Below are 27,580 nucleotides of genomic sequence, written 5' to 3' on the forward strand. Positions count from 1 at the left end.
TGAAAGTGTGGAGGCTCACCCTTAACATATTATAACCTAACTATAGAACCGTATTCTTCGTTGAACAGAGAAACCACACACATAAATACATGTTTGAGCCCCTCATTTTTTCTATCATCCAAACCACTAGGGTAAGCTAATTATGACAAAGAGAGAAAGAAACATAGACAGACATGAGATTATTGTGAACTTAGTCAAGGTTATCGGGGTATGTATATCTCATTTAAAGGTTTTGATTGGACTAGAATTGATTATTAATGTTGATGTGTTGGAAGCAAGACATGAGATCTATACTGTAGTTGGCATGTATATTGTGAATATAGATATTGGTCAATAATTGGATGCCGATTTTGGAGGAGAGGTGTTTGGGAAAAAACCTAGTTGGCATGGTATTAGAAATGAAGTCTTACGAAATATGCTTGCATATTCTTCAGATTCCATTTGTCCAAATGTTTCAAGAATGTTCTGATACTAGTTTCATGTATAAGAGTTGGAAGGTACTCAAACTGATACCAAAGGTACCATCCCTTCAAATTTTTTACAATGGAGGCCTATTTCATTGATGAGAGGCTTGTACAAAGTGTTTGCAAAGACGTTATACAACAGACTAAAGAAATATTTATCTCAAATTATTCATCTATCTCAATATGGTTTGATTGTATAACAAAATATATTGCATAATGTATTGAATGTTCTGATGATAATTGTCAACATACACATCATGAAATGTATGGTGGGAAGCATACAAATTTACAATCATGGAAAAAGGCTATGTTAAGAAATTGAAATGCATTTTGATGTGGCGGTTTTGGATATTGCAACATGTGGAGATTATTTTCCCAAATTCATATTCAGAATTTTTAATGGCTTTACAAGATGTCCCTCTACATACATAGGTAAAAATGACTAAGAAGTTGTAACAATGAGTTATACATGCAATTAATATAATTGCGTGCTTTTATCTAGAGAGAGAAACTAGATGGATGTAGATGGGTAAACAGTCTAACAACTTATCATTGGGTAAGTTAATTATGATAAATAAAAAAGAGAGAAAGAGGGAGTTTTTTGTCAAGTTATATGGGATCATTTGTAGGAGAGTATCAAGATGAGCCATGGTTTGTGTTCCTACGGATTTCTCATCCATCAATAAACAAACAAAAGGTGTGACTCATCCATAAGCTATTAGGCAAATGTAATGTAAGATTTTGTTGGTATGCTTGTAAGAATTGCTAAAGGAAGAGAATGCATAATGCATGGGATATTTATTGCAAAGCACAATCTTTGTGGCAATTATTTCCGGGTATGATGCAATTTGGCAACAATGTATGACTATTCCTATTAGTAAAGCTTCATATCAATGAGGCTTTCACATCAAAATATCATAAAAAATGACATTAGAAATATTTTATCTTTCGAAACTTTAGATGTTTAGATGTTTTATCATTAAATGTTCAAGAGACATCACACATTGGTTTGAAGAGAAAGAGAGAAGGATACTATCATTGAAAAAGATACATATTGCATTGCATTTTTGTATGTTTTTTGGGCTTTAAGGAATATATGATGATTAAGTATCCAATGTGCATGAGTTTTGTTTGATGCTTATTGTATCCACTTTGCAAGAATGAATTATGATTCTCAATACATATCTTGGTTGTGCTTTGGCTTTAAAAACATGAACACGATATTTATTTATGTATGTCATTATCTTTGTGAGGTAGTTATGGTGATTTGTGTATATTTGCATACTTTTTATAGTAATGAAATGTATAACAATGTAGCATTATATAGAGCTTTTCATTTTTTAATTTTGTATGTCAAATGACATGTTAGTTTTTGCACTCTTGAGTCTTTTTCTTTTTCCAAAGAAAAAACTCCTTCCATTAGTTATAAAATTTTACATATGTATGAGATTAATATATACAAATCCGTGTAGGGACGCGATAGGTTCACCTTATGTGGATGCCCACTGACTCAATAAAGGGGGAGGTCAACCATTACTGGATGAAGGCTAGTCGTTGTCTTTTAACTCCATCGTAGTCGCCCTTGAGGCCATCATATTGGCTTTTTAGAGTGGCTACAACTTCTTGTGTTATATGACATACATCTTTAAAAGATGCCTCTCAAAAAACTTTAATACTAACCCGTCAAATTTAGGCCCTAATGCCCAATGTTGCAACATACAAATAAAAAATGGCTTTAGCAAGTAGGCATGCACGGAAATATGTGTCAGGTATCCTCCTTAATCGTTGTGCCATCTTGAATGCATAGGTGTTTTAAATTCATTGCATAAATATTCAACATCCAAACTATTGCATGCAAAAGAAACACATGTTTTGTTAACCACTCAATCACACACCCATTGTATACATATATATTGTGTGACAAATCTCTATTTTTTATTATTGTATGGTAGGAGGAAAACCAAGCCATTTGGGATACATTGATGAATTCTTTTCACATCCCCATATCAACAATCAAGAATGAAGTTAGAGCAATTATGATTATATTGATTTGTTGGGATTGCTCAATTCAACAAAACAAATATCATTTTTATGAAAATTATGAGAGTGTGAACTCAAATCAAGGTGGAACTGCAAGATGATATCTTCCAAATTGAGCCCATATAGAACAACATGGAAATCTTTCTGAGGGGTTGGAGCAAAAGATTCTCCATGCATGGCAATATTATATCCACTACACAAAAATGAAAGTGTAAGATATTTTCTAAATTGAGATGGATTGAATGAAAGACATTCTCCAAGGTTGTTTATGATACTATTATCTTGACTTATGTAGAATCCAAGAACATTTCAGCAATGTAGAGCATCATTCTTGTCATCACCAATGTTGTCATAGTCATCATTAGCATCATCTAGTTGTTGATTGTTAGCATTATTCTTTTGTAATGTTTGTATGTCTTTCCTACATAAAGTCAAGTCATATTATCAAAACATTGCAATGATGTGTGCCTACTCTCATACAATCTTCTAGTATAGCCATGAATATCAACTCAAAATCACCACAAAGTGGATTCAAAGGCAAATTTGCTTAAGGAGTTTCATGAATAAAATGAAAGAAGAGTGGATAGATGGAAACCCAAGCATTATATACAAACATGTGTATTAGAAGGAATAAATGAACACCACAAATGTCTCATATCAACGTGTGGTGTTATCTGGGGTTGACTATCTGTGCAGAGGAGTCATTTCGTATAGTTTTATGACAATGTGACGATGGTATCTCCTATGGAATAACGAATACTACTGGGTAGATGGTGTGCACCTTTAGCAAATAAGAGGAGGTGTGCTTATATGGGTAGTGAAACGAAATATTTGCATATTCGCATACAAGATGATATTGTTACAAAGGCTTGTATGAGATTCATAAGTTTGCTCAAATTTAAGTTACTCTTTGAAGTCATTACAAAATCAAGGAACTTGATAGAGATTTACACCAGTAGTGCATGAGACAATAAACTTGTGAAATTTGTTACTACATGAAAGCATTGTGCTATGCGTTTTGATACATTAAAACATGATCGAGGTGTGTGTTATTAGGAGGTTCTACTATTTGAACATGATAGCTAAACATTTGAATATACAAGTGGAGATATACATGATAGGTACACATTTGAATATACATTACTCAAAGAATTTGAGGTATGTAGAGATAGATGTACATGGTCCAAAGAGTACAACCGAATTTATGATTTTTTACGGTTACTAACTTCAGGCTGTTATTTGTATGCTTGTAGGCCTTAGCTTCTACAACATTCACATCTTACAAATAATACATGTATATCAAGGCGATCTGGTCTTCGCAGGAAGCAATAATGAAAGAATTGAGCATGTTGGATTTATTAGTGAGAATATTTGACAATCACCTTGTAGATATCTCAAGGAAACAACCAGAATCCTCAATGAGCAAATGAATGAGAGTATAAAAGCATCGTAAGTCCTCGAGAAACTAACGCAAAACACTCATCGTATGCACCGGAGAAAACGTTTGTATAGCTTTGCTTGGTAAATGAAACTGCGTTGAGAAACACGTTGGATGGCTCGATGTCCCGAGAGGAAATGGACAAGAGAGAAGGGGGGATTCGGCCGGGAGCCTATACATTGCCTCGAGTTTCAATGAGATCTTGGATGTGCTTAACGATTTCTACCATGTGTGGCCTCTTATCAGGGGAAGGAGAGACACAAGGCAAGGCGATACGGAGGAGGCCGAGAACCTCGTCGTACAACACATCGTTCTCATGGGTAAACTTCTCTTGGATCCACGGATCCACGGCCTCCACGTCCCGGGCACAAGATTTGACCCACTCGGGCAAAAGCACGCCGCCTTCCTCCGGAAACAACTTCATCGGGGACTTCCCTGTGATTAGCTCTAGGAGCAAAACCCCGAAAGAGTACACATCCCCCTTGTAAGTCATCATTTTCCCATCCGATGCGACCTCTGGTGGCGTGTAGCCATTCGGGCTCGCACCGGAGGCCCCCACCTCCTCGGACTTGGCCGGGGCGAGCTTCTGTAATAGGCCGTAATCACTCCATCTCGCCACCCCCTCCTTATCCAAGTGAACATTCATGGATTTGATGTTACCATGTACCACTTTCTTGCTATGCAAAAACACAAGCCCCTTCGCCGCCCCCGATGCGATTGCCAATCTTGCCTCCCACTCTATCTGTCCTTTGTTGTTCCCTGTGGATCCCAATTTCTTTTTCATGTTAGAAACCTTAACTTCGCCCACATCCTCATGTCACTTAATTTAAACATGTTAAGCCAATCCAACCATTCCTATTTCATCAAATGCATCAGTTTTTCTTCTAGAATGGAATATATGATGATCTATCATTATCATACAGTTAACAGAATGGCACCTAAATCTGATCTGACGAGAAAAAAGGGATTATGCGGAAAAATATGATACAATGGCTCTTGTTTATGAATGTATTGGTATACAAGGAAAAATCAAATTAGTGGGCATGTCTCGTCTTTAACCACAATTATGCAAAACGTTGTGGTTAACTTAAATTGGTTGTGTCTCCTAATGATGCATGGATCCTGGTTAAGTGCAGTCCTAATTATGCATGGTTATGCACAGGTTTAGCTCAAGTTTCTCTAGCCCTCTCACTATGCATGCATTTTAGATGTTTTCATTCGTTCCCATAGTTTTGTCTACCCCTACGTGTGTGTTCGAAAAAGCCAAGAGATTTTTGTGTTTAATAAGGCAGTGTTAAAAACGTGAGAGATTGAGTGGAGCAGAGTTTTGAGTTTTGTCTCCAGTTGAGTATGCGCCAGAGATTTATTGAAAAACAAAAGTGGCAAGAAAGTCGGAGATTGAATGAATAGAGCTTAAAAGACAGAGATTGAATGAAAACAGAGCGTTGAGAAGCCAGAGCACATTGAGTTTAAGCATTCAAAGTTGATTGGAATCAGTGTTCAGATGGTCAGAAGATTTGCTTAGAAAACAGCGCTACAAAGACAGAGATTGAATGTGTATCAGGGATGATGATTGAAAAAAACATAGTTTTGAGAAGCCAGAAATTGCAGAGAAGATGATTGAAAACCCTAATTTTGAGCAGCCAAGACATTTCATATGGATAATAATCAGTGAGGACGATTAAAAAGCACAGTAAGTTTCGAAGAAGTCATTGAACATGCATTAGGGGTTGATTGAAAACACAGTGTTAAGAAAGTCAGAAAAAAGCTTCAGAAAAGCAGTGCTAAAAAGACAGAGACTGAATATGTATATCGAAGAGATCCAATAGAGCTTTACCATGAAGCAATGAGAACAAACTCCCTTGAGGCATATAATCAGAGATGATAAGCTTTTCGTTCTTGGTGAAGAAGAAAGCTCGCACAGGAACAAGATTCGGATGTCTGAGTCTACCCACACTCTCCACGGCCCTCTTACAAGAAGCTTCATCATCCATGTCCCTACCGATTTGTCTCAGTCTCTTCACAGCAAGAGTTAGGCCGTCGCTCATGGTGGCCTTATACACTGCACCTAATCCTCCTTTCCCTAAAACCTCTGCAGAAGCACGAAGCAGGTCTTCAAGATCGTAGTTTGGTTTTTCATCGTCTCCAATGAAAGTAAGCTTGTTCAGGGCTCGCTGGCCATTACTATTTTTATCCTGACCATCGCCATCGCTGATTGCTGCTCTTTCTACTGCTTCGTGCTTGTAAATCGTGGTCTTGCTCATGTTTGGATTGTTAACTATATATCTCGATTCGAACTTATCCCTTCCTCCTGCGTACGGATCCGATCCTTGCATCCGATTCTGCCTTGATCTCCTCCTTACCCAGAGAAGCAAGCATAGAACGAAAAACAACGCTGCTCCAGCCACAGATCCTACCACAATCGCAGCAATGGCTCCTGCAGTGAGCTTTCTTTTAGAAGATGGTGGCGATGGTGGCGGCGACGTCTGTGATACGGGTGAGGATGGAGACGGAGCTTGATATGGAGAAGGAGAAGGAGAAGTAGAAGGACTATTTACGCATGGTGTTTGTACTGGCGATCCACACAGTTCGCTGTTTCCTGTGAAGCTTTCCTCTCCAAATCGTGCCAAATATGAAGGGATCGGTCCACTTAGATTGTTTCCTGCAACGCTGAAGTTCTGAAGATTCAAGGCTATATCAGAAAGATATGGAATGGAGCCAGAAAGATCATTCTCCTGCAGCCGAAGAAGCCGCAGCTGCGTTAAGTTGTTCAGTGAGGGAGGAATGGAGCCATTAAAGCTATTAAACGAGAGATCAACACGACGCAGGAGAGGCCACACAGAGAAATTGGCGGGTAGGGGACCTGAAAAGTCGTTGTTAAAGAGGGAAAGCTCTCGGAGGGAGACACAGTTTGTGAGGTCCGATGGGATGTTCTGGAGATGGTTATGGTGAAGACTCAGAACTCGTAAAGCGTGGAGCTTCCCGAGTGTTCCTGCAGGGATGGGACCATAGAGGCTGCGTCCAGGAAGACGAACTGCCAGAATTCTCGTCGTGTTCTGATCATAATCATCTGCACCGCAAGTTACCCCTACCCATGAAACGCAGGCATCGCTTGTGTTTTGCCATGAGGAGAGAGACCTTGCGTTGATGAGATTCGCTTTGAATGCGAGGAGGGCGGATGCATCCTCCTGGAGGCTTGCTATGGCGCAATGATCAGAAAGGAGTAGGATGAAGAGGAAGGAGAAGGAGAATAGGGTGGAGAAGTTGGAGCGATGGAAGGCTGGTGAAGGAACCATGGCTGCTGGGGGCCATCCGAGCGCAAACATATAATAAGTGGGAGGCATATAAAGGCGCCCAGGGGCGGGGAGATGGAGATGGAGATGGAGATGGAGCGGATTAAGCAGCAGGTATGGGCGTATGAATCACAGAAATTGGAAGAAGAAGAAGAAGAAGAAGAAGAAGAAGAAGAAGAAGAAGAAGAAGAAGAAGAAGACGAAGAAGTTATTGATGAGGAAAACAGACGATGGAGATGGAGATGGAGCGGATTAAGCAGCAGGTATGGGCGTATGAATCACAGAAATTGGAAGAAGAAGAAGAAGTTATTGGTGAGGAAAACAGAGGATGGAGATGGAGATGGAGCGGATTAAGCAGCAGCGGGTATGCGCGTATGAATCACAGAAATTGGAAGAAGAAGAAGAAGAAGAAGAAGAAGAAGAAGAAATTATTGGGGAGGAAAACAGAGGATGGAGATGGAGATGGAGATGGAGATGGAGATGGAGAATCTGAGAGAGAGAGAGAGAGAGAGAATTAAGCAGCAGAGGGTTTGGTGAGAGTGTCAAAACTTCTTCTTCTTCTTGCAGGTTTGATTAGTATGAGAAGAGAGAGAGAGAGATAGAGATCCTCACGCGGTAAGGAAGCATAGCCTTGACTCTCTCTCTCTCTCTCTCTCTTCAGTCAATATTTGAACTTATTTATGTATGTATGTATAAATTTTGGTTCCCCATTCCATTCATTTGTGTGTGTGTGTGTGCGCGCGCGTGTTGGTGTTATAATTTTATGAATTCAAAGTTTGACGAACAACAAAAGAATGGAGAAGGAAGTTAGGCCAGAGTTTCTTCTAGAATAATATGTATGTAATAATAATCATACATTATCACATCCACCCAACCAAAAAGAACACACGCCATTACCATATACATACATACATACATACATACATACATACATACATACATACATACTAGAAAATGATCACCGTCCCCCCCCATGCCCCGCCTTTTGTTTTGGAGGGGGGAAGGGGTTGAACCCAAATGTATGAACCATACGTACCATACGTGCAGTTTTCTCGAGTATGGTTAACACCCCTTCGAAGTATGGTAAATACCATACTTTTTGTGTATTCATTATTTATTATAACGTAAAAAAAAAAAGTTTAAGGTAAAAAAGTGTAAACAAAAAAACGAGAGTTTAAGGTAAAAAGTGTTTGAAAAAAAAAAAAACGTAAGAATGTTGTGATAACATACGCATTCGTTTTGCATTCTTATGAACAAGAATGTTTGCCCATGCATTCACGAGTATATTACGTACTATGGGTTGGACTATAACCTCAAATGAGTGAATGCAGCTCCATGACAACCGCACAATAATCTAACTAATACCTACTTTGTCATCCCGTTCACAACCCGTCCACAATAATGTGTAGAACGCTACCCCTTCCCCTTCATCCTCTCCTTTTTTTCCCGAGTATGTCATCATGCATTGGCATTGCGCAAAGAAAGAAAGAAAAGGAAAGGACAAACAAAAAAAAAGCCTCGTTCCGCGGACGAACCCGTTGACGCGCCTGCCATGGAGCAAAATGTGATGGTGTCCCCATCTTCCAATCCCTTTCTCTTTCTTCCTTTTCTTTGTTCTAAGTCTTCCACCCGTTCCAATTCCAAAGCGGGAATTCAGTTTTTTATGTCCACACCTCGCAAAAGGGAAAGAGGGGTTAACCCTCTCGTTGGGAAGCTAAAATATTACTAAATTTTCATTCAATTCAAGCAAACCATCTATCCTCCTCCATGACATTACATGTGGCTCATATCGAATAATATATGATTAATATAATTCAATATAGATAGATTTCTTCATGATGAAAGATTAATAATTCTTAATAATCATCGCACATCTATTTCATACAAATTTTGTGTGTGTGTGAGAGAGAGAGAGAGAGAGAGAGAGAGATTATCGTTTATGGTCCATGAGGAAGCCAAAATTGACCTATGGGACTGAATAAACATATCATATTCTATGTGACATGAGCCTTGTAAAAACACTTTATCTGAAAATAATTTGCACACACACATGTGCTCACTCCTCTTGGTAGGGACTTTGAGTATGACACTAAAATGATCATTCCCATCTAACAAGTCATCATTCTTCCTGTGAATTATGTTATATTTTGAGCATGAAGGAAGTAAGTGATATTTATCTTCTACAAGGTTTTCCTTTCCACCTACCTTGCAATATCGTTATACTAGGCCGATGATGGCATGATTCCACCACAACACCTAACTACTGTGAGTGACTTGGAAGAAGTGCAAAGGGCTCCTTCAGAGCCAAGGCTCATGGTGGGGTAGTAAGATGTAGAGGAATATGTTTCAACAAACATATTTAGACGTTTTTTGCCTTGTATCGGGCTAAGCATTGAGGGTTGACATTTTGCAAAATAATATATTCCAAATTTGACATTTTAATATCTTGTCACATCATCCTTAGTGCCTCTAATAATCTATCCTTGATGATCAAATACTTCATAGCATCACCTAAGAGCTCAATTAGATCTTTTATTCCCCATTTACTCTCTCTTTTTGGAGAGAGAGAGAGAGAGAGAGAGAGAGAGAGAGAGAGAGAGGGATTCACATCATTTGGGAGAAACTACATAGGATCCTAGAAGTAACGCAAAGCTACTCATCTCCTTCCTTATATAAGGAGTCTAGAAAGAAGAGAACATGAAACACTATAATCTCATATACTTTGTTGGACTTAAGTAAAAGAGTAAGATATAAATCAATGGAAAATTTCATTAGGAGGACCCCATCATCATAACATGAGAGATATAATGTTCTTGATCTTGCAGAATTTCACAAATATGTACCTATAGTTATTGACTTCTGTGCCTATAATCTAATATTTTATTATATTGCTTGACAATCATGTCCCGTGTCATAAATGTTTATTTGTGATACAAAAATTTTACCAAAGGAGATTTTGTTTTGGAAGAAAGAAAGATAAGCAAGCAGGTAAAGTATTCTCTTTTGCTTTCTTTGTTCAATAAGATTTTGGAGACCTCATTTGATGCTTGAAAAGGCATCTGCAACAAACCTATTCTTTTCAGGTCATGATGGATCAATGTCCAAATTTGGTTGAAATCACGCCCATTGTAAAACATTTTGCCGATTTAAATTGGTAAAAAGAAATTTTTGCCCACAAATGACATGTGTATGCTAACGAAGTGTTTGTCACAATGAAGGGTTAATCTTTAATTTTTTGTTCTTTTGACAAAAGCTTCTATAAAGTTGTTTATTAATTTATAGGACAATAATATAAGGGCTTTCTATTGACATGGAAGGTTTTTGATATTTTTAAATGGTTTATCTTAAGATTTAAGAGAATTGTCTCTATTTGTGTCTCTCAACTCCTATGATGTGATTCAAAGTTTACAAGTTGCAAACTCTACAATTAAGAACATGTAAGTGTTGACAATGTTGTTTTATTTTGATAATTAGTTTGTTTATAATAGTGGATTAAAACGTTTGTACGTGGGTATAAACAATATTAATAAGATGTCGGCTTCTCTAGACATGTTTATCTTCAAAAATATGGACATGCCGACAAATATGACCGCAAGATAATGATGTGTTTATGGCTTATTGCACATAGAGCCTTGCCGGTAGGGACGTGGGGTAAAGGCCCCAATGTAGACCCTCGATGTACTGCATGTGGACAGATAGAAAGCATCTCCCATTGTCTATGGGAATGTCGTGATGCAATGGTTGTATGGGGAAGGGCACTTCGTTTGCTTTGCCATGCCTCTAGTTCGTTCACCCTCAACTGGGGACATGCTTGTTGGATGTCTCTTGACGTTGATGTGGCGACATACGATAGCACATGCAATGCTAAGTACAGAGGGGAGAATGGCATTGTTCGGCTGATCCTTGACAACGGGGTACCTACAACTTGTGTACAGAATCAAAAACTTGAAGATCTTTGGATGTTGCTTGCCCCCATCACTATATGGCATATATGGACAGCAAGGTGTACCAGGGTATTTTCCGCACACAAACGCCCTCCAGCTGAATCAATTAAGCTAATTTGGCACACACTCATAACTACACTAAGAGCTCAATATGAGCGGATTAATGGTACTAATGATGCTGCAGACCTAATGAGGCTGAATTTTCGAAAAAGATGGTGTACGACACCGATGGCCGCAGCAAATGGAATGGATATACTATGGAAGTATGATGTACCCAGATGGTTGTTTCCCCCTCCCATTAGTTGAACGAGGGGCGTGAAAGACATGGCAAGTGGGATAGTGACGGTAGGTGATGTATTTGTAAGGATGGCTTGAGTCATATGTAAAAGTGTAAGATAAATAAGTGAGATCTCTCGTATGTAGGCTAGCATAATCTTGGCACGGCCTACCTGAGAAAGGGATCGTGTTCATGTATATTTTAACTAATGGAGTATATTCTTTTTTGGAAAAAAAAAATATGGACATGCCAAAAGGACAAATCCAAGTTAAGCTCGTTGGAAATAAAATAAATAGTCCATCATTGACAAAGCTATCATCTTAAGAGAAGTCAAAAAATTGCACGGACTTTCATTCATTTTCATGCATTTGTGGGAGTTTTTTTTTTCTTCAAAGATTAGTATTAAGAAAAAACATGTGAATGCTACAACTTAAGCTTGTATGCCCAAAAGCTTACAATTTTCCTGTACAATGATATACGATAATCCTAAGACCAAAGCTAGAACTTTGTAAAAGGTATTGAAATTTATTGTTGCATTATGCTATGCTTCACTGATATTCAAGAAAGGGTCGATGGAAGTTGATAGTTCCATTGAGGCCCTTTAGTTGACTCTGTAAACAAGGGTAACTTTGTCCATAAGTGAAGGAGCTTCTTCTTTCTATTGTTCACAATCTCTGGTGAACCCTGCATGTTGTCATATTGGCCGCGGAGTACTGCCAGCAAGTTCTCCCATATCTCAAGCAAGACATCTAAGAGACGTTGATCTGTCGCATCATAACGTTGGTTGCATCGACATTTCCATAATGCCCATAACGTTATTGTAGTCACTGTTTTCCATAGTAATCTCACAAACTTGACACCATATTAACGGGGTAGTTGTGCATGTATTCATGCAACCATGACGCAGTGTGGGAGGTAGTTTGTATGGTATTCCCACAACCTTGACACCATGTTAGGGAAGTAGTTTGTTGGCTGCCCAATGAGAGACATGTAATTTCGGTTATTAAGAGAGGTATTTCTAACAAAGTAATTTCCTATAATGAAAAGAATGGCCATTCTTGGAATATAAAAAATTGGCCTAACTGGTTTCCATCAATCTATTACTTTGACATTAAATCAATTAGTGTAAGGCCATTTATAGGAGCCTTAAGAATTAAATAGGAAAAGGCATATTTGCATATTGATGCTTGACCATCAATGTAGCCAAGGTTGTTTGGCTTCTCCAAGAGAATCTCTTTAGTTGAAAGGGGTGGGAAGATAACTTCATTCATTGGAGAGTTTAAAGGGTTATTTATCCTTGATCAATTCCTCTATTGCATCTTAGTCGATGCAAACGGCCATGTCATCTTGAATATTACTGCCACTTGTTTTCATCATAGATTGATTCCCCACTCTATTATGAAGTTTTTGGGCGAGCATGTAACCCAGAAGTAAAATACATAGAAACCAATATTCTCTTATGTTAAAAGCAAGGTGGAGAAAGTTCATAATTCACCTTAGAAGTGTTGTAATCTATAGGCCTAAATCACATCTTTAGATTAATCCTTCTTACCTTTTGAGCAACAATTCAATGACATCTTTGTTGTCAAGCCAGTAGGTTGCTATAACACATTTATGCACCCAAAACACTATCTTTTGGAGGTAGCTATTTTCAACAAAAGACCAAGTTTATATTTCAAATGATGTTGAGATTACCAAAGAATGACTCGCCATTCACCCTCATCTTTGATGATCGCAAGATTGGTGTGGAGTCATGATTTTCATTAGAGCATGAAAAATAAGACCCTAGAACAAATGGCACAAGAACATATATGGAGATAAGTAGCATATATGATGATGTATTGCAATGGAGATATTGCCAACTAAGTCAATGATCCCAAACAATTACATGAAGGGATTAATTCCAAACTCTTAATGCATCTATAAAAATGGGAGGATGGTACCAAGTGGGGATCATCAAGAACTAAGTTAATGATGAACCAAAGACCAATTCCTAAGAGCTAAATATGCTCATAAAGGTCTATTCGGAATGTAATATATCAATTTAGGCACACTGACTAACTGAACGATACATTTTCACATCCTTTCCAACAAAGTAAATTCCTATAATGAAAAGAATGGCCATTCTTGGAATATAAAAAATTGGCCTAACAAGTTTCCATCAATCTACTACTTTGACATTAAATCAATTAGTGTAAGGCCATTTATAGGACCCTAAAGAATTAAATAGGAAAAGGCATATTTGTATATTGATTGATGCCTGACCATCAATGTAGCCAAGCTTGTTTGGCTTCTCCAAGAGAATCTCTTTAGTTGAAAGGGGTGGAAAGATAACTTCATTCATTGGAGAGTTCAAGGGGTTACTTAACTCCTTGGATCGGTTCCTCTACTGCATCTTAGTTCATGCAAACAATGGGCCATGTCATCTTGAATATTACCACCACTTGTTTTCATCATAGATTGATTCCCCACTCTATTATGAAGTTTTTGGGGCAACATGTAACCCACAAGTAAAAAACATAGGAACCAATATTCTCTTATGTTAAAAGCAATGTGGAGAAAGTTCATAATTCTATAGGCCTAAATCACATCTTTAGATTAATCCTCCTTACCTTTTGGGCAACAATATGGAGCTCAATGACATCTTTGTTGTCAAGACAAATAGGTTGCTATAACACATTTATGCACCTACAACACTATCTTTTGGAGGTTGCTAATTTCCACAAAAGACCAAGTTTAGATTTCAAATGATGTTGAGATTACTAAAGAATGACTCGCCATCCACCCTCATCTTTGATGATCGCAAGATTGGTGTGAAGTCATGACTTTCATTAGAGCATGAAGAATAAGACCCTAGAACAAATGGCACAAGAACATAAATGGAGATAAGAAGCATTTGTGATTATGTATTGGAATGGAGATATTGTCAACTAAGTCAATGATCCCAAACAATTACATGAAGGGGATTAATTCCAAATACTTAATGCATCTATAGAAATGGGAGGACATGGTAGGAAGTGGGGACCATCAAGAACTATGTTAATGATGAACCAAACCCCAATTCCTAAGAGCTAAATATGCTCACAAAGGTCTATTCAGAATGTAATATATCAATTCGGGCACACTAACTCACTGAACTATACATTTTCGTATCCTTTCCAACACTTGAAAACATTTTTAGATGGGCATGAAGTCCATAGATGCTAAAGGCCAAAGTGAATGTGAACCAAGATGAAAGAGAAGACAAGGAGCGCCCCTTACAAAAATGAGGTTAGTCTTCATAGAATTGCAATTCTCTAATTCACATCCACAGAAAGCAAAAACACCTTCATCCTAGAATTTAGGAACAGCATTAGAAGACCTAGATTTTACACACAACCTATTTTAGATGGAATTTTACCTTCAAGGTAAATAGTGGATGTAAAGAATTCGTTCCAATGTGGGCCTCATAAAAACTTGTGTTCGAATAATCCATCTACATCTGCTATAACACCTGGTTCAAAATAGTGCATGTGTGTAAACTGTCACCATGGACTCCTGTATGCCCTTTCTATATACAATGCACTTGATTGTCATTATGAGGGGCCCATCTTAGTTTCAGGTTTAAACTCTATGATTTAACCACAATAAAAATTGCATTCGACTGGATATAAACTCAATTCACCTGCTTTTGGTAGCAGTTTCCTAGTAAGATAACAAATTCTGAAGGTACGTATGCAATAAAACCAGATAGAAACCTTGCAAACAAACACATACATGAGTTTCTGTCATTAACATTCACTTCTACAGACTGTCTTTTTTACATCAACAAATTTCGTGCCTTCCAGATTTGCTATTAACATTCACTTCTACAGACAGTCTTTTTTTCCGTCAACAAGGGCCTGTACGATTTGCGAACGTGTGTTTCTCTTGTAAATCTAATAAAATCTGATCCGTGAGACTTCATCTAGTGCATCCTGATATCATAAAAACCCACACTTTTATACAGTATACGATCATCAATATTCAGAGGATGGCAGTTTTTTTGTTTCTGAAATCATCCAGTCCAGACCTCATCCAGCAATCTAAAACATCCTATAATATCCAAACAGACACACACAGATCAATTTCCTTATCGCACTACAAAATTTCACAATTCGGCTTTCTCATACTCACAGGCTCAGCCTTTTGTATAGAATGTGGAATGGGTGGTTCACAAAACCCAATTAATATACAAAGTGTAGTTCAAAAGGGGTGTTTCTAGAATACAATTGTGATGGGCAAAATGCTATTCACCCCACCACTGGTTTTAGTTCCCTAATCTACAGACTAAACCTAGACAATGAACTGAATAAACTCTTAGATCCAAAATAAGGTAGATCTGCATGAAAAGGAATAAAAAACATTAAAATATGTGATCACATCATTATCAGCTTCCTTATATTATGTTGTTAATAAACTTTTGACATCATCACAAACCAACCAACCCTACCTAAGGTATGACCGGATATAACAGGGTAGCCTAGTGATATCATCCCATAACCTGAATAGTAAAGAACTTGCCCTAAGTCATTGTTTCTTCTCCGAGGGTCAGGTATCTCCAGCATCACTGTCACTTGTGGATGAGCTTCCAGAATCTTAAATCAAAAGCAGAATAGAAGTAGAACTGTCAATAAATTCAAGAGAAAGAGCTTCCAGGTACGAGAAAATTATCATTAAATCAATGGCAACACCAAGACATTATAATAGAATTTTATAAACCATACTGACCACTGGATGATCCTGAGCTGCTTGAACTCTCTGAACTGCTCGAGCTGCTTAAAGGTGCGTCTTTACCTAGGACAATAGCAGAGTAAATGTCAGTCATAAACGCCATACCCAGCACTTACAAATCTAATGTTGGGGGAAAAGCTGACACCAAAAAAAGAAAGATAATTTGATACCTTGTTCATGTTCAGCTGTGGTTTGTGTTGCTCCGTTTGTTGGATGCTGAAATATATACATAGCATGACAATACTTTTAGCAAAGTATTTCGTTAAGGATAAAACGCAAGAACAAAATACAAACACAGAAGAGAAGTTCACCTGATTTTTCTGCATTGCAGCTTTCTTGCTTTTGCTGACGCTCTTTAAACAATTCTTGGCACGACGATACAGTTCCCAGAGTGTATCATTATCAAACGACTCGAGATCTACTTCAATCTCATCCCCCTTGTGACACATGTCCACATTCCTTTCCTTCATCAAGGTGATGATATCTTCTAGCATTTTCTCGGGAAGCTGTTCCAAAATCCTCTGCAATTCTGCCTTCTGTTGGAGTTCCATTACTTTTTTCTGAGCCTTAGGTTTAGGTTTAGGCTTGGGTTTTGCTTGGGATTTAGCCTCCGCATTCTCCGCTGTTTTTTGTTTAGCTCCACTCTTGCTTCTCGGTTGATCTAAAAACCCTTCTACTCCACTACTTGCATGATAAACATCTGGAACCTGACTTCTAAGTAATTCTATCTCTCTCTCAGCCGCTAACCTTATCTCTCTTTCTGCCGCTAACCTGTCCACCCTCTGGCTAATAACTTCCCATCCGCTTTCAAACATCTTTGATAACTCAAGCGCCCATATATGTACATCATTTGAAGGTGGGTTATACATCATAGCGTTGCTGAATGTCAATCTTACGTCATCTGCAAACTGCATCGTCGATAAGTATTGTTTCCTATCAAGTTTACTTCTTATAGTTCCAAGATCCATGGGTTGCGTTACAATCAAGTGGTAGTCGGAGAGACCGAGTTTCACAGCATCCACAGGTTTATTAAAAATCCATCCATCTTTATGTGACATGAGCTTGGTAAGAAGGCTCTTACACTGAACTCTAATCTCATGAGGTATTCCTACTTGTTTCCTTTTAAGGTCCCCACCATTTGCATTCAAAGGCCCTCGCTTTCGATGCTTACTCTTTGACTTCCCCATTGAAGGTATCTTTTCTTTCCCTACAACAAAGTCAGTTTTATTATACAGCTGGTTGGCTTTTGGCGTGCGTTTACCACTCAGTATCTCAGCACCAATAAGGCTGCTATCATTTGCTCTGAAGGAAGGCCTTTTTAAGAACTCCATGTTTAGTTTAGGAGATGTAAAGATCGGTTTGGATTCTACCTCCGGGCCATTGAAACTTTGCATGTTATTTGCATTGACTTTAGACTCAAATGCAAGTGATTGAGATTGCCGAAGTTGAGACTCTCTAGCCTCAAGCTTCAAAGACAGTCCTTGCACTGTAATCAAGTCCTCTTTGAGCTTCCTCCTTAGCTCTTTTCTCTGTTCTTTAGACATTCCAACAGTGTATTGTGTTGGTGGAACTTTTTTCACTGAGAAATAATGAAATTCAGCCTGAAAATCTGCATCAGAAGTTGGCTGTGGATTCCATTCTCCCTTTTGAAGCTCAGTACTTGGACTCATTAGCTTCCTCTTAGGTTTTTTTTATTAAGTTTCTTCCTAAGCCTGAGGAGCAAACAAGAGCAAAACCTCAGTAAGTAAGAAACTTTCATTGAACACATCTTTGGTTGACCCCTGGTTTGGTTGAAACACACCTTTTTTCCAAAGTACAATACTTAAGCAACTCAGGTTATAGCACTCATCCGGATTATGAATTTGATGAGGTGATTCATCCAGCAGAAAAAGAAGAGAAAAACAACGTCTTCACCTGGAACGATTGAGGGATCTTAGACTCTTAAACATCAACCCGGTGTGTCATTATTGATGAAGGAAATCAGAGAATAACGCGAATTAGAGAATTCTTGCTTAGAAGAATCACGGAATAGAGCAAATTAAGGCGTATTAGAGTAAAACTATTAACCTTTCCAATCATTGTTGCTGAAGGAAAGCACAGCAAATGAAAGCGAACAGAAGAGAAATTCAGGGGTCTGTATACATGAAGAAATATGTAAGAAAAATGTACATCTATTCAATATTTTGAATATGTTAGAACCAAAAAAACATTCTCAGATGAAATCCATCATACAAACTGTATACAGTCAATATTATGTTGGCAACTTCCAACGAGAAATAGACACTTGTGCAGAAAATCAAGGAGAAAATACCTTCTAGAATATTTCTTCAGTTAACAGGAAAGCAGCTTCATCACAGCTTCTCTTTTACAGAGATATACACATACATATATAATATATGCAAACTGAGGACTCAAAAATGGTCTTCTTCTGCTTCCTCCTTTCAGGCTTCTATAGTGGAGAGATGAGAAGATATATCTCTGTAGCAAACCATCGACAGAGGATATCAAATTACCATATCTTGCATTTCCTCTTTACAACAAGGGCATGGAAACAGTGAATTGTGCAAAAGCGAAGGAGAAAAATGCACAGAACATGCCTTTGTTAGAGAAAAATAGCTGCTTCTTCCTTTTTCCAGTAACATATAAGCAAACTCAGTTTCGTAGAGAAAGAAGAATGTGTCTTTCTTATTCTTCTTCTTCTTCTGCTGCTGCTGCTGCTTTCGTTCAAGCTGCTATAGGTGCGGAGAGCATGTCTATTTCGTCTTCTGGAATAGGTCTCTGTTAGCAGGAGCAATCCGTCGTCATGGTAGGTTTCCTCTGAAAATCATGTATCATCAATATGCAAACTGAGGGTTCACAAGGATCTTCTTCCGAAGAAGAAGAAGAAGAAGAAGAAGAAGAAGAAGCCCTGGCAGGAACTGCGAGCAGGAACAGAGATGCAAAACCCTAGCAGAAACAGCAGACACGGACACAGAGAGAGAGAGAGAGAGAGAGAGAGAGAGAGAGAGAGAGAGGAAGGGTCTCTCAGGGAGCGGAGACAAAAAGGCAACAAATAAAGTCTCTAAGCCTTGGTTTTATTCAACGGATCTCAACCGTCCGATGGCCTCCCCCATCGGACGGCTTCTGATCCTTCAGTTTGTCCACATTGTCGCCAGCTAGCTTGGCATGCAAGGCAAAAACACACACACACACACACACTCTCTCTCTCTCTCTCTCTCTCTCTCTCTCTCTCTCTCTCTCTCTCTCTCTCTCTCTCTCTTAGTGTGTATGAGACAATTGATCCAAACGTCCTACCCTAAGGGAGAGCCAAGATATTTTTCAAGGTTTCTTCTTGTAACAACACGAGGAGCAGAGCCACTCTCTTAGACCATAGATCGGATAACGTTTTCATCCCCGAAGCACACATTTTTGTTATGTGCTCTTCTCTCTGTAATTCGCACGAGATGCTTTGTGCCCCCCCCTTCCCCCTCACGATATGTGTAACCAAGCAGCATGGTACTTTCCTTTTGACTTGATAATCATGTGGGCGGTTTCCGAGGGTTGAACTGTTGGATCATGTTGATACCTGGACAATTCGTTGGTCGCCATAAAGCTGGGTGTGGAAGACTATAGTTACTACGGGAATGTGATTGGAAGTTCTTTATGGTGGTGATGTGACAACAAATGAACTTGCTTTCAAAAAAGGTAGGGATGGTATCTGTGGGTAAAATTGTTGAACCACGGTGACATTATGCCTGCAAGTGTTAACAAGGTGCTTGCATAGCGGTAAATGATTGGTTGCAAAAAACATTGAAGTGCAAATCCTATTGTAATTGTTGGACCATGTTGAAATGGTGGTAAATAACTAGTTTTCGATAAAGTTGAGACGGCTATTGAAGTGGGAATATGGAAGGAAGCGTTAACACAAGAGCAAGTTGTTCATGATCATTATTGGCAACAAAAAAAGAAGAATACATGAGTGTATGTTATTGGACCATGTTATGCTTGAAATTTATTGTCTACAAAATTTTTGGGGCACTAGATGAGGCACAACAAAATGGAATGTTGGAGCAACATATTCTTGATTGATGAACTACAAATTGATCGGTAAGATGGATGAGTTATCTACGTCAAGGCATTAGGAGCCAAGTTTAGAAAACTAATTCTCCCTATTTACAATAAAAGTACATAATCTATTCAATCTTGGATTGTCTCTAGAAATCAAGACAAAATGAATAGTACGAGTATTCTTGTTGTTTGTCGCTTTTTTCTCAAAATATGCATTAAGAGCATAGTTCCTAATATTCGCATATGTCCAATCTGGTAGACGTATGCGAACGTTTGTATACGTTCGTGTATGATACGTGATATTCATTTTCCATCTTGAAACAAAGGATCATATCACAAAGAAACAAAGCTTGAAAGGCTTGAATTCTATAGAAAATCCTAAGAAACCATGAAATGGAATGAAATGAAAAGAAACCTAAGAAATGAACATTTCACACAAGACAACAGAATGAGAGAGAAAGAAAGAAAGAAAGAAAGAAAGATATATTAACGTCTTCTAAGGCCAAATTTGGCCCATGAGACAAATGGGTTACAACAAAAATGAGTGTTTATTCAATCATCAAAACTAAAAATAAAAGAAAATAGCTTAAGCTAAGAAAGTTCTAGTAGTGTACAAAACTTTGCACTAAGTCTAATCTCATTTCCACCCAAGTCTCTCAAAAAGAAGTGGGAGGTCAAAAGTTTTTGGTGTGGGTGTGACCCATGGTCCCGATGCATAGAGTGCCCTAGCCATGGCTTCTAGGCGGTGTAGTTCACGTTCCCTTATTTTCTTTATTGCTTCTACATCTCGTCGAGTTGTTTTGAAATCCGGCATCCGAGGGTGTTTGGTTCTTCTTTGATTTTCTGCTTCATCAAGGAGAAGTCCGAGTGGTGCAGGTGTGTCGACATTCATTGTCTCCCCCTGTTTCTGAAAAACTTCATTTGTTATATGTTGGTAAACATTAGCAACATTATTATCAACGTTTTGTAATTTATTCTCTCTGTGTTGTTTCAATTCTAAGATGTATCTACCTAATTTCTTCATATCTATTGTATCTAATGGTTTAGGGAGGGTGGGAGAGGAACCAAGTATGTCTTGGTATTTTGCCCTTATCTCGGCATAGGTGGGGCATTTGCATGTAAAATGGTACTCATCCTCTATCTCTATGTGGCATAACCTACATATCCTTTCCTCCCTAGGGACTCCATTAGTACGTCCATTCTCAATCTCAAGTTGGTGAGATGATATTCTAAGTTGACCAATGGCAATCCTTAGTGCATGTGGTAAGAATACATCTAGATATTTTGGGCGCGTGATAAAACCTAACTTAGAGAAGTGCATAAAGTGTTTCTTATAGTACGACATTTTAGATGGGAGTGGCTCTAGTGGGGTGATCGATTTATACCGAGTATAAATTTGCCATATTTCTTGGCGTATTACTTTATTACAGTCCTCATGAGAGATTAAAGTGTTATCAATCCTGTGGTCGTACTTAGGGGGGGGGGGGGGGGAGGTTAGTAATGTCTAGACCGTTGGCAAGAAGGCAACTCACCATCATGCCATACCATGAGCTAGTATAGCCGGACTCATACAGTGCTCGAGAAGCCTTAAAGGCTTGGTGGGATATTCTATCAAGTGGTTGGTTATGTATCTTGTGTATAAAGACTACCAGTTGAAAAAGTGCTTCTACTAACATAGGGGGTAGAGTGAACTCAACCCTAATAATGTCATGTGGGACCGACGATTTGCTTCGGAGTTGGCGTGATAACATCATCACCAATGGTCTCTCTAATTGCGTCCACATGAAAGATGGTAGTCCTGGGGCCCAAACCGCTGATGCATACATGAGAGTGGGAGTCACTAATGAGTCAAAGAGCCACCCTTTAGTTCGTGGCTCTTGGAAGTATGCTTGGTGGCATTGTCTCTCGAGGAGTGAGAGGGATGCATGTCCTCTTGTAAGTCTTGTCGAATACAAGTGTATAATGGACGTATTCACACTATCCCTTTGTATAGATCAAGTTTGGGCCATTTGTGTAATTAGCATAAATGGTAGATGCCCTAAGTCTGTCACTATATATAGTGACCTTGTAACCTTTTTGTAAGGTTGGGTGTTGTATTCTTTTTCTATTGAATAAAGAGTCTTTTGTGCCTCTCTCTCTCTCTCTCTCTCTCTCCATCTCTGTGCACGACCTCAGAAACGATCATACGCAGGTACAGAACAGAATCGAATGCTTCTTAATCTTCCGCATAGACGACCTTGTCTACAACATCTGGTATCAGAGCATTCGGTCCTTCAATCCGCTGTCGGCCGTCGTCTCAGCCTGCACAGCATTCGGTTTCCTGCGTCATTCGAAGAAGAGAGAAGAAGAAAAACGAGGCTTGCATCTCATCGCGTTAGATCATCTTTGCTTGGAGTAAGCCAGCCGGCTGTACTCTGTTCCCTGTGATCGTAACTGCTCGAGGTGAAGTCCCCTTGTGCAACATTGACACGATCGTGCTCCACTCAGTTAAACGGCATCCGAAGAGGTTATCAAACGCTGCGCGCCGCTCATTGTAACCACTCGGAGCAGATCGGTCTCAAGACAACAACCCCAATTCGTGCTTCATCCGGCTGATCGACATTCGGGAGGATCAGTTGGATCCGTCTCTCTCGTCGCTGCAGTCACCCGAAGCAGAATCGGTCCAGACAATCGGTTTCGATAATCGGTATTTGGCATATACATTCGGAAGCGAACCGGGCTCACTCCGACTCGGCAACATTCGGGAAGACCAGTCAGTTCTGTCCCTCAAGTTACCGGAGTCAATTCGAGCAAGTTCAACAATACATATATCCGAAGCCGAACCGACTCGGGTTCAAATCCGACTAGAACGATATCGGGTGAGCCAACCGGCTGGACTCCAACAAGGTTCGTAGTCAACTCCGAACCGAGCTTCGTCAACCGAAACCAAATTTGATGGCATCCACATCCGGCTCGTCAGAAATGAGTCTACGAAAGTTCGATGGATTGAACTTCAACTTCTGGAAGGAGCAAATGCAGGACTATCTCATAGTCAAGGGGCAAATCGATCCCATCGAAAATGAAGAACCTCCAGAAGGATACAAACCAATCGAGTGGCAGAAGCTGGACAGAATCGTCCGCGCCACGATTCGGATGCACCTATCGGAATCGGTATACTTTACGGTGCAATCGTGTACGACAGCATTCGAACTGTGGAAAACACTGTCGGACACTTACGAAAAGAAGGTCGCCGCAACGAAGATGTTTCTGATCCGGCGCCTCTACAACTTGCGGATGAAAGAATCCGATTCGGTTCAAGCACACCTCAATGAGTACGAAAGCATAAGCTCCCAAATCTCGTCACAGGGGACGGCAATCGAGGATGAACTCAGAGCAATGATACTCATGAGCAGCCTTCCCTCATCATGGGAAACTTTCGTCACAACCGTGTGCAACGCGTCAACCACGGTTGTTAAATACTCCGAAGTCACGAGCGCAATCCTGACCGAAGCAGCTCGGAGAAAGTCTTTCGCCAAAGACTCAACAGACGACGCTTACGTAGTACAAGGTTCGATAGACCGATCGAACATACGAGGAAGAGATTCCTCACGGCCGCCGAACAATCAGCGAAGACGGAGCCAGTCACGGGATAATCGAATCTGCAACTATTGCAAGAAACCCGGACACATCAAAGCCGACTGCCGCGCACTCAAGAACAAGAACGACAAGTCTCAGAGATCAGACAAGAAGAGTGGCCGGCATGAGGAGATCAATTACGTCAGCTTCTCAGCTGATGTGCTACCAAACGACCCGAATATACTATCAATCGAAAATCCAGTCGGATCAGAAGTTCTGCTCACGACTGAAGAATCGAGCACATGGCTCTTAGATTCGGGCGCGTCATTTCACGTGACTCCTCATCGATCCCAATTTCGGCAATATACGATCCGTCACTCCGACTCAGTTCGAGTCGGTAACTCGCAACACTGTGACATCATTGGAATCGACACAGTAGAGCTCAACCTTGCAGGGGGCTCTACACTTGTACTTCACAATGTCCGACATGTACCCGAGCTCTCAAGGCCATTGATCTCAGTCGGACAACTAGATGAAGACGGCATTCGTGCCGGTTTTTCTTCGGGAGGGTGGACACTCCACAGGGGGAACCTCCTGCTTGCTAGAGGACCCAAGATACACTCACTGTATCCGTTATGTTACGGGCATGACCATATAATATCCCGTGGTGAGAATTGTCGTAGTATTCTATACACGTGGATAAGTGTGAGGGTTAAACAAAGAGTCTAAAGAAGGGGAGGATTACTTTTAATCCTCGGGATTGAGACAACCCATGAGGCCAAGTGTGAACATGGCTGGGGGCCTTGAGAATTACTATAAATAAGAGGCCTAGCTACCCTCATTGGGGCATGCATTGACTACGTCGAGACTCTGTCCGTGAGTGGAACGACTCTTGTAGCAAGCGCGCTATCATCCAGGTACGACTCGACGCCAAGGCGGTGGTATGGGACGCCGATCGAGGCTCGAGTCCGTCTCGATCCCTTCGCTCGGGGGTGGTCGGGTGGATCGGCACCCTTCTTTCTCTCTTTTCTCTCTATTCTTTCTAGATCTATCATTGATATATCCTTATTTTATGCTTACTTTAGTACCTAATCTCTAATATTTGGTATCAGAGCATATGTACTAACGTTTCTTTTGGTTTTCTTTTTGTCTTCGCGTGGGATGGCGATTGATCGTTGTGCGGTCGCCTTCATGCAGACAAGGATTAGCGAAAGAACTTCGGTAAATTTTCCTTAATTTTTTTTATCTAATTTTTCTTCTCCCTTCTATACATGTGTATACTTAATATGTAGTTTTTTTTTCATATATTCAATGATGTTGAAGTGGTATTTAATTGGTTATCGTTTGACATATAAATCATATGTGATGAGTGTCGTATGCGTACGAGGTTACTACCTCAATTGCGTATTATGTTCACGAACATATGTTACGTTCGCGTACGAGGTCAATACCTCGATTCATTCGAAATGATATGCGTTGGGTTTAGTATGCGTAAGAGGTCAATACCTCAATTGCGAATTACGCTTAACCTTATTTTCGGATGTTTCGTGTGCGTAGAGGTATATGCCTCGATTACGTATCCCGAATACATCATTGTTGGCTATATAAAAAAAACGATTCATTTAGTATACGCATATGTGGTCACTTATATACGTCTCTGATCGTATATATGTGATATATTGACATATGTGTATATTTTAGATTACGTGATTCATATCAAATGTTTTCCTAATTGGGGAGAGGATTTTGGTGGCCGTCCTCACATTTTTGTGAGAATGGCGTTGTCACCATCCCTTTTATCAACAATTTTTATTGTTGAAATTCCCGTTGGTCACTTTGATCTTTCGTTACGTAACGAACCTCGTATAGCCAAAATGATGTTGAATACGTCGGGCTTGATCCACATCAAGTAGGGTCGCTCTAATGACACACGTATCCAACATCTCCCCTCGTTACATGGATACGATGCCACCATAAGCTCGTTCTTACGAGCGCCATTCGTAATCACGTGACCATGTGATGGGCCACATGAGCCTACGAAGACACAAGGGCTCATTCGGCTTGACCATTAGGTTACACTTTGGCATATGCCATTGTACTTACGAGGCTTGAGGGTAGGTAGCGTACAACTATAGTGGGTAATAAATGAGGGAGAAATAAGGCCACTTGACCTATATGTTTCTTTTAAACAAAAACATATAGGGGCAAATGCCTCGCATATCTCGAATACGCCTCAAACATTAAACATTCAAGACGCGCAATCTACTTGGTTGGCTCAAGTGTTTAATGTATTTGTCCTCGAGGTCTCGAGTTCAAATATGACCAACACCATACAACATCGTTGATACATATGACTATAATACATGTTTAGACTTTAGGTCTAAGTGCACTTCGGGGTCCTCGTAATAGGACTTAAAGAGCCGAAACCACATATGTGGGCACAGAAACATAGTTATTGTTAACATTTTTTTCGTGTATAAACTATTCATGACGCGAACATACATGGTTGAGCCTCGGGGAGCCGCCATGAAAAAAATCGATATAGAGATCAGGGAAAGACATTCATTTGTCACCCCCATGGTTTTTAAAACACCTCTGTGTTACCATAGTAACCTGATCTTGAACCTCATCTCATACGTCTAGAGGGGTATTGACGTGAGATCATGATATCGATTAATATTTGCCCATGATATGTTTACACCACGACAAGATGTTATGACTATTTGTCTGACCTTATCTTATTTCTTTGCCAGAAATAATCATTCAATGGCTCAGAATAACGACCCGATGCCCTCCGCTCAAGCGGAAAGAACTCAAGGAAATCCTCCTGGGACAATGTCCATTGAGGCGTATATTTTACAAGTACAACATTTCCTTAGTTCAACCGCGCAGCAGTTGACCGAATTTCGGCAATCTCAAAGTGCTCTCGAGGCACGAGTCATTAGTCTCCAAAATGAGATTAATAGACCTGATGAGCGTCAGGGTGAACCATCATTTGTCGTAAAGCCATTTACGGGAGATAAAAAGGAAAGAACCGAAGAAGCAATATGCACGTGGCTGGGCCGATGGGAGTCTCATTTTGAGCTCTATCCCACGCCAGATAGTACGAAGATTGCATATGTCGGCCGAGAACTAGGGGGTAAGGCCGCCGCTTGGTGGCGTGGGCTCCGAACTTTGGGGAGATTGCCCGAGACCTGGACAGACTTTGTCACAGTTTTCAAGGGTCAATTTCTACAACCTCCCTCTCGAACCGAGGCAGCACAAGCTTTAATGAACCTCTCTAGCAAGAAGTTTTCCTCGCTAGAAGACTATGTCCACCATGCTAGAACCCAAATCCAAAAATCGGGTCTAGAAGGGGACAATTGGTTAATAGCTTGTTTTGTCAATGGCATCCCCAATTCGGACTATCACTGGATAGTGCACGATAAGGATCCAAAATCCTTCGAAGAGGCCGTTGAGATAGTTCTTCGCTATCAACGCACTTCGAAGAAGGACCATAACAAACCCAACGAAGCGCCCGGGACTAAGCAGTCGCAATTCGTTGGGAAACGCAAGACACCCAACGAATTCATGGATCGCGATTATAAGCGACAACATCCTTTTTGCGTATTCTGCAAAAAGAAGGGTCATACAAAAGAGCAATGTCGTAAGCTCCAACGAAAAGAGCACGACGCCAAACCTAAAGCTACAGACCATAAAGGTCAGATTCCTAATGTCCTTCAGGTCTATACACATCATTTGAGTAATTGTCAATGTTCTTTCCCTCATTA

The 27,580-nt window shown here is 39.9% G+C and overlaps 2 protein-coding genes and 1 long non-coding RNA gene across 5 annotated transcripts; 1 reads left to right on the plus strand and 2 right to left on the minus strand.

Moving 5' to 3' along the window:
- Positions 1-3,599: 3,599 nt before the first annotated feature.
- Positions 3,600-7,286, minus strand: LOC147864011 (putative inactive receptor kinase At2g26730). The gene is made up of 2 exons (XM_087319635.1): positions 5,780-7,286; positions 3,600-4,701 (listed from the first exon to the last, which is right to left on the minus strand). Exons 1-2 carry the CDS (start codon positions 7,284-7,286, stop codon positions 4,115-4,117), a joined length of 2,094 nt encoding a protein of 697 aa, XP_087175761.1. The 3' UTR covers positions 3,600-4,114.
- Positions 7,287-15,583: 8,297 nt separating this feature from the next.
- Positions 15,584-19,192, minus strand: LOC147864012 (transcription factor GTE4-like). Of its 3 annotated transcripts, XR_015529798.1 has the most exons (8): positions 18,520-19,187; positions 18,276-18,342; positions 18,010-18,122; positions 16,520-17,920; positions 16,379-16,424; positions 16,206-16,271; positions 15,928-16,072; positions 15,584-15,816 (listed from the first exon to the last, which is right to left on the minus strand). XR_015529798.1 is itself a non-coding variant. In XM_087319636.1 (7 exons), the coding sequence occupies exons 3-6, from the start codon at positions 17,876-17,878 to the stop codon at positions 16,026-16,028; spliced, it is 1,518 nt and encodes a 505-aa protein (XP_087175762.1). In that variant the 5' UTR covers positions 17,879-18,122; positions 18,276-18,342; positions 18,520-19,192; the 3' UTR covers positions 15,584-15,816; positions 15,979-16,025. The 3 variants fall into 3 exon arrangements, 1 of the variants encoding a protein (XP_087175762.1); XM_087319636.1 differs by having other exon boundaries at positions 15,979-16,072; positions 16,520-18,122; positions 18,520-19,192; XR_015529797.1 differs by lacking the exons at positions 18,276-18,342; positions 18,520-19,187 and having other exon boundaries at positions 16,520-18,238.
- A 5,276-nt stretch (positions 19,193-24,468) lies between these two features.
- LOC147864013 (uncharacterized) lies at positions 24,469-26,844 on the plus strand. Its single transcript, XR_015529832.1, has 3 exons — positions 24,469-24,727; positions 25,008-25,031; positions 26,564-26,844. It is a non-coding gene; the product is annotated as an uncharacterized LOC147864013 (long non-coding RNA).
- The last annotated feature ends 736 nt before the right edge of the window (positions 26,845-27,580 follow it).

Source organism: Azolla caroliniana, unplaced genomic scaffold (assembly GCF_043228905.1).
Source record: "Azolla caroliniana isolate FFs.n. ecotype wild unplaced genomic scaffold, voAzoCaro1.0.p SCAF_5, whole genome shotgun sequence".
Taxonomy (NCBI): Eukaryota; Viridiplantae; Streptophyta; class Polypodiopsida; order Salviniales; family Salviniaceae; genus Azolla; species Azolla caroliniana.

What these genes read in the sequence shown, in the direction of transcription:
- LOC147864011 (XM_087319635.1), bottom strand. Translation starts at nt 7,286, where the DNA reads ATGCCTCCCACTTATTATATGTTTGCGCTCGGATGGCCCCCAGCAGCC. An exon ending in TTTGTTCTCATTGCTTCATG is followed by an intron (nt 4,702 to 5,779) that starts GTAAAGCTCTAT and finishes TGGGATCCACAG; the next exon opens with GGAACAACAAAGGACAGATA.
- LOC147864012 (XM_087319636.1), bottom strand. Translation starts at nt 17,878, where the DNA reads ATGAGTCCAAGTACTGAGCTTCAAAAGGGAGAATGGAATCCACAGCCA. An exon ending in CACAGCTGAACATGAACAAG is followed by an intron (nt 16,272 to 16,378) that starts GTATCAAATTAT and finishes CTATTGTCCTAG; the next exon opens with GTAAAGACGCACCTTTAAGC. An exon ending in CAGCTCAGGATCATCCAGTG is followed by an intron (nt 16,073 to 16,205) that starts GTCAGTATGGTT and finishes TTTTGATTTAAG; the next exon opens with ATTCTGGAAGCTCATCCACA.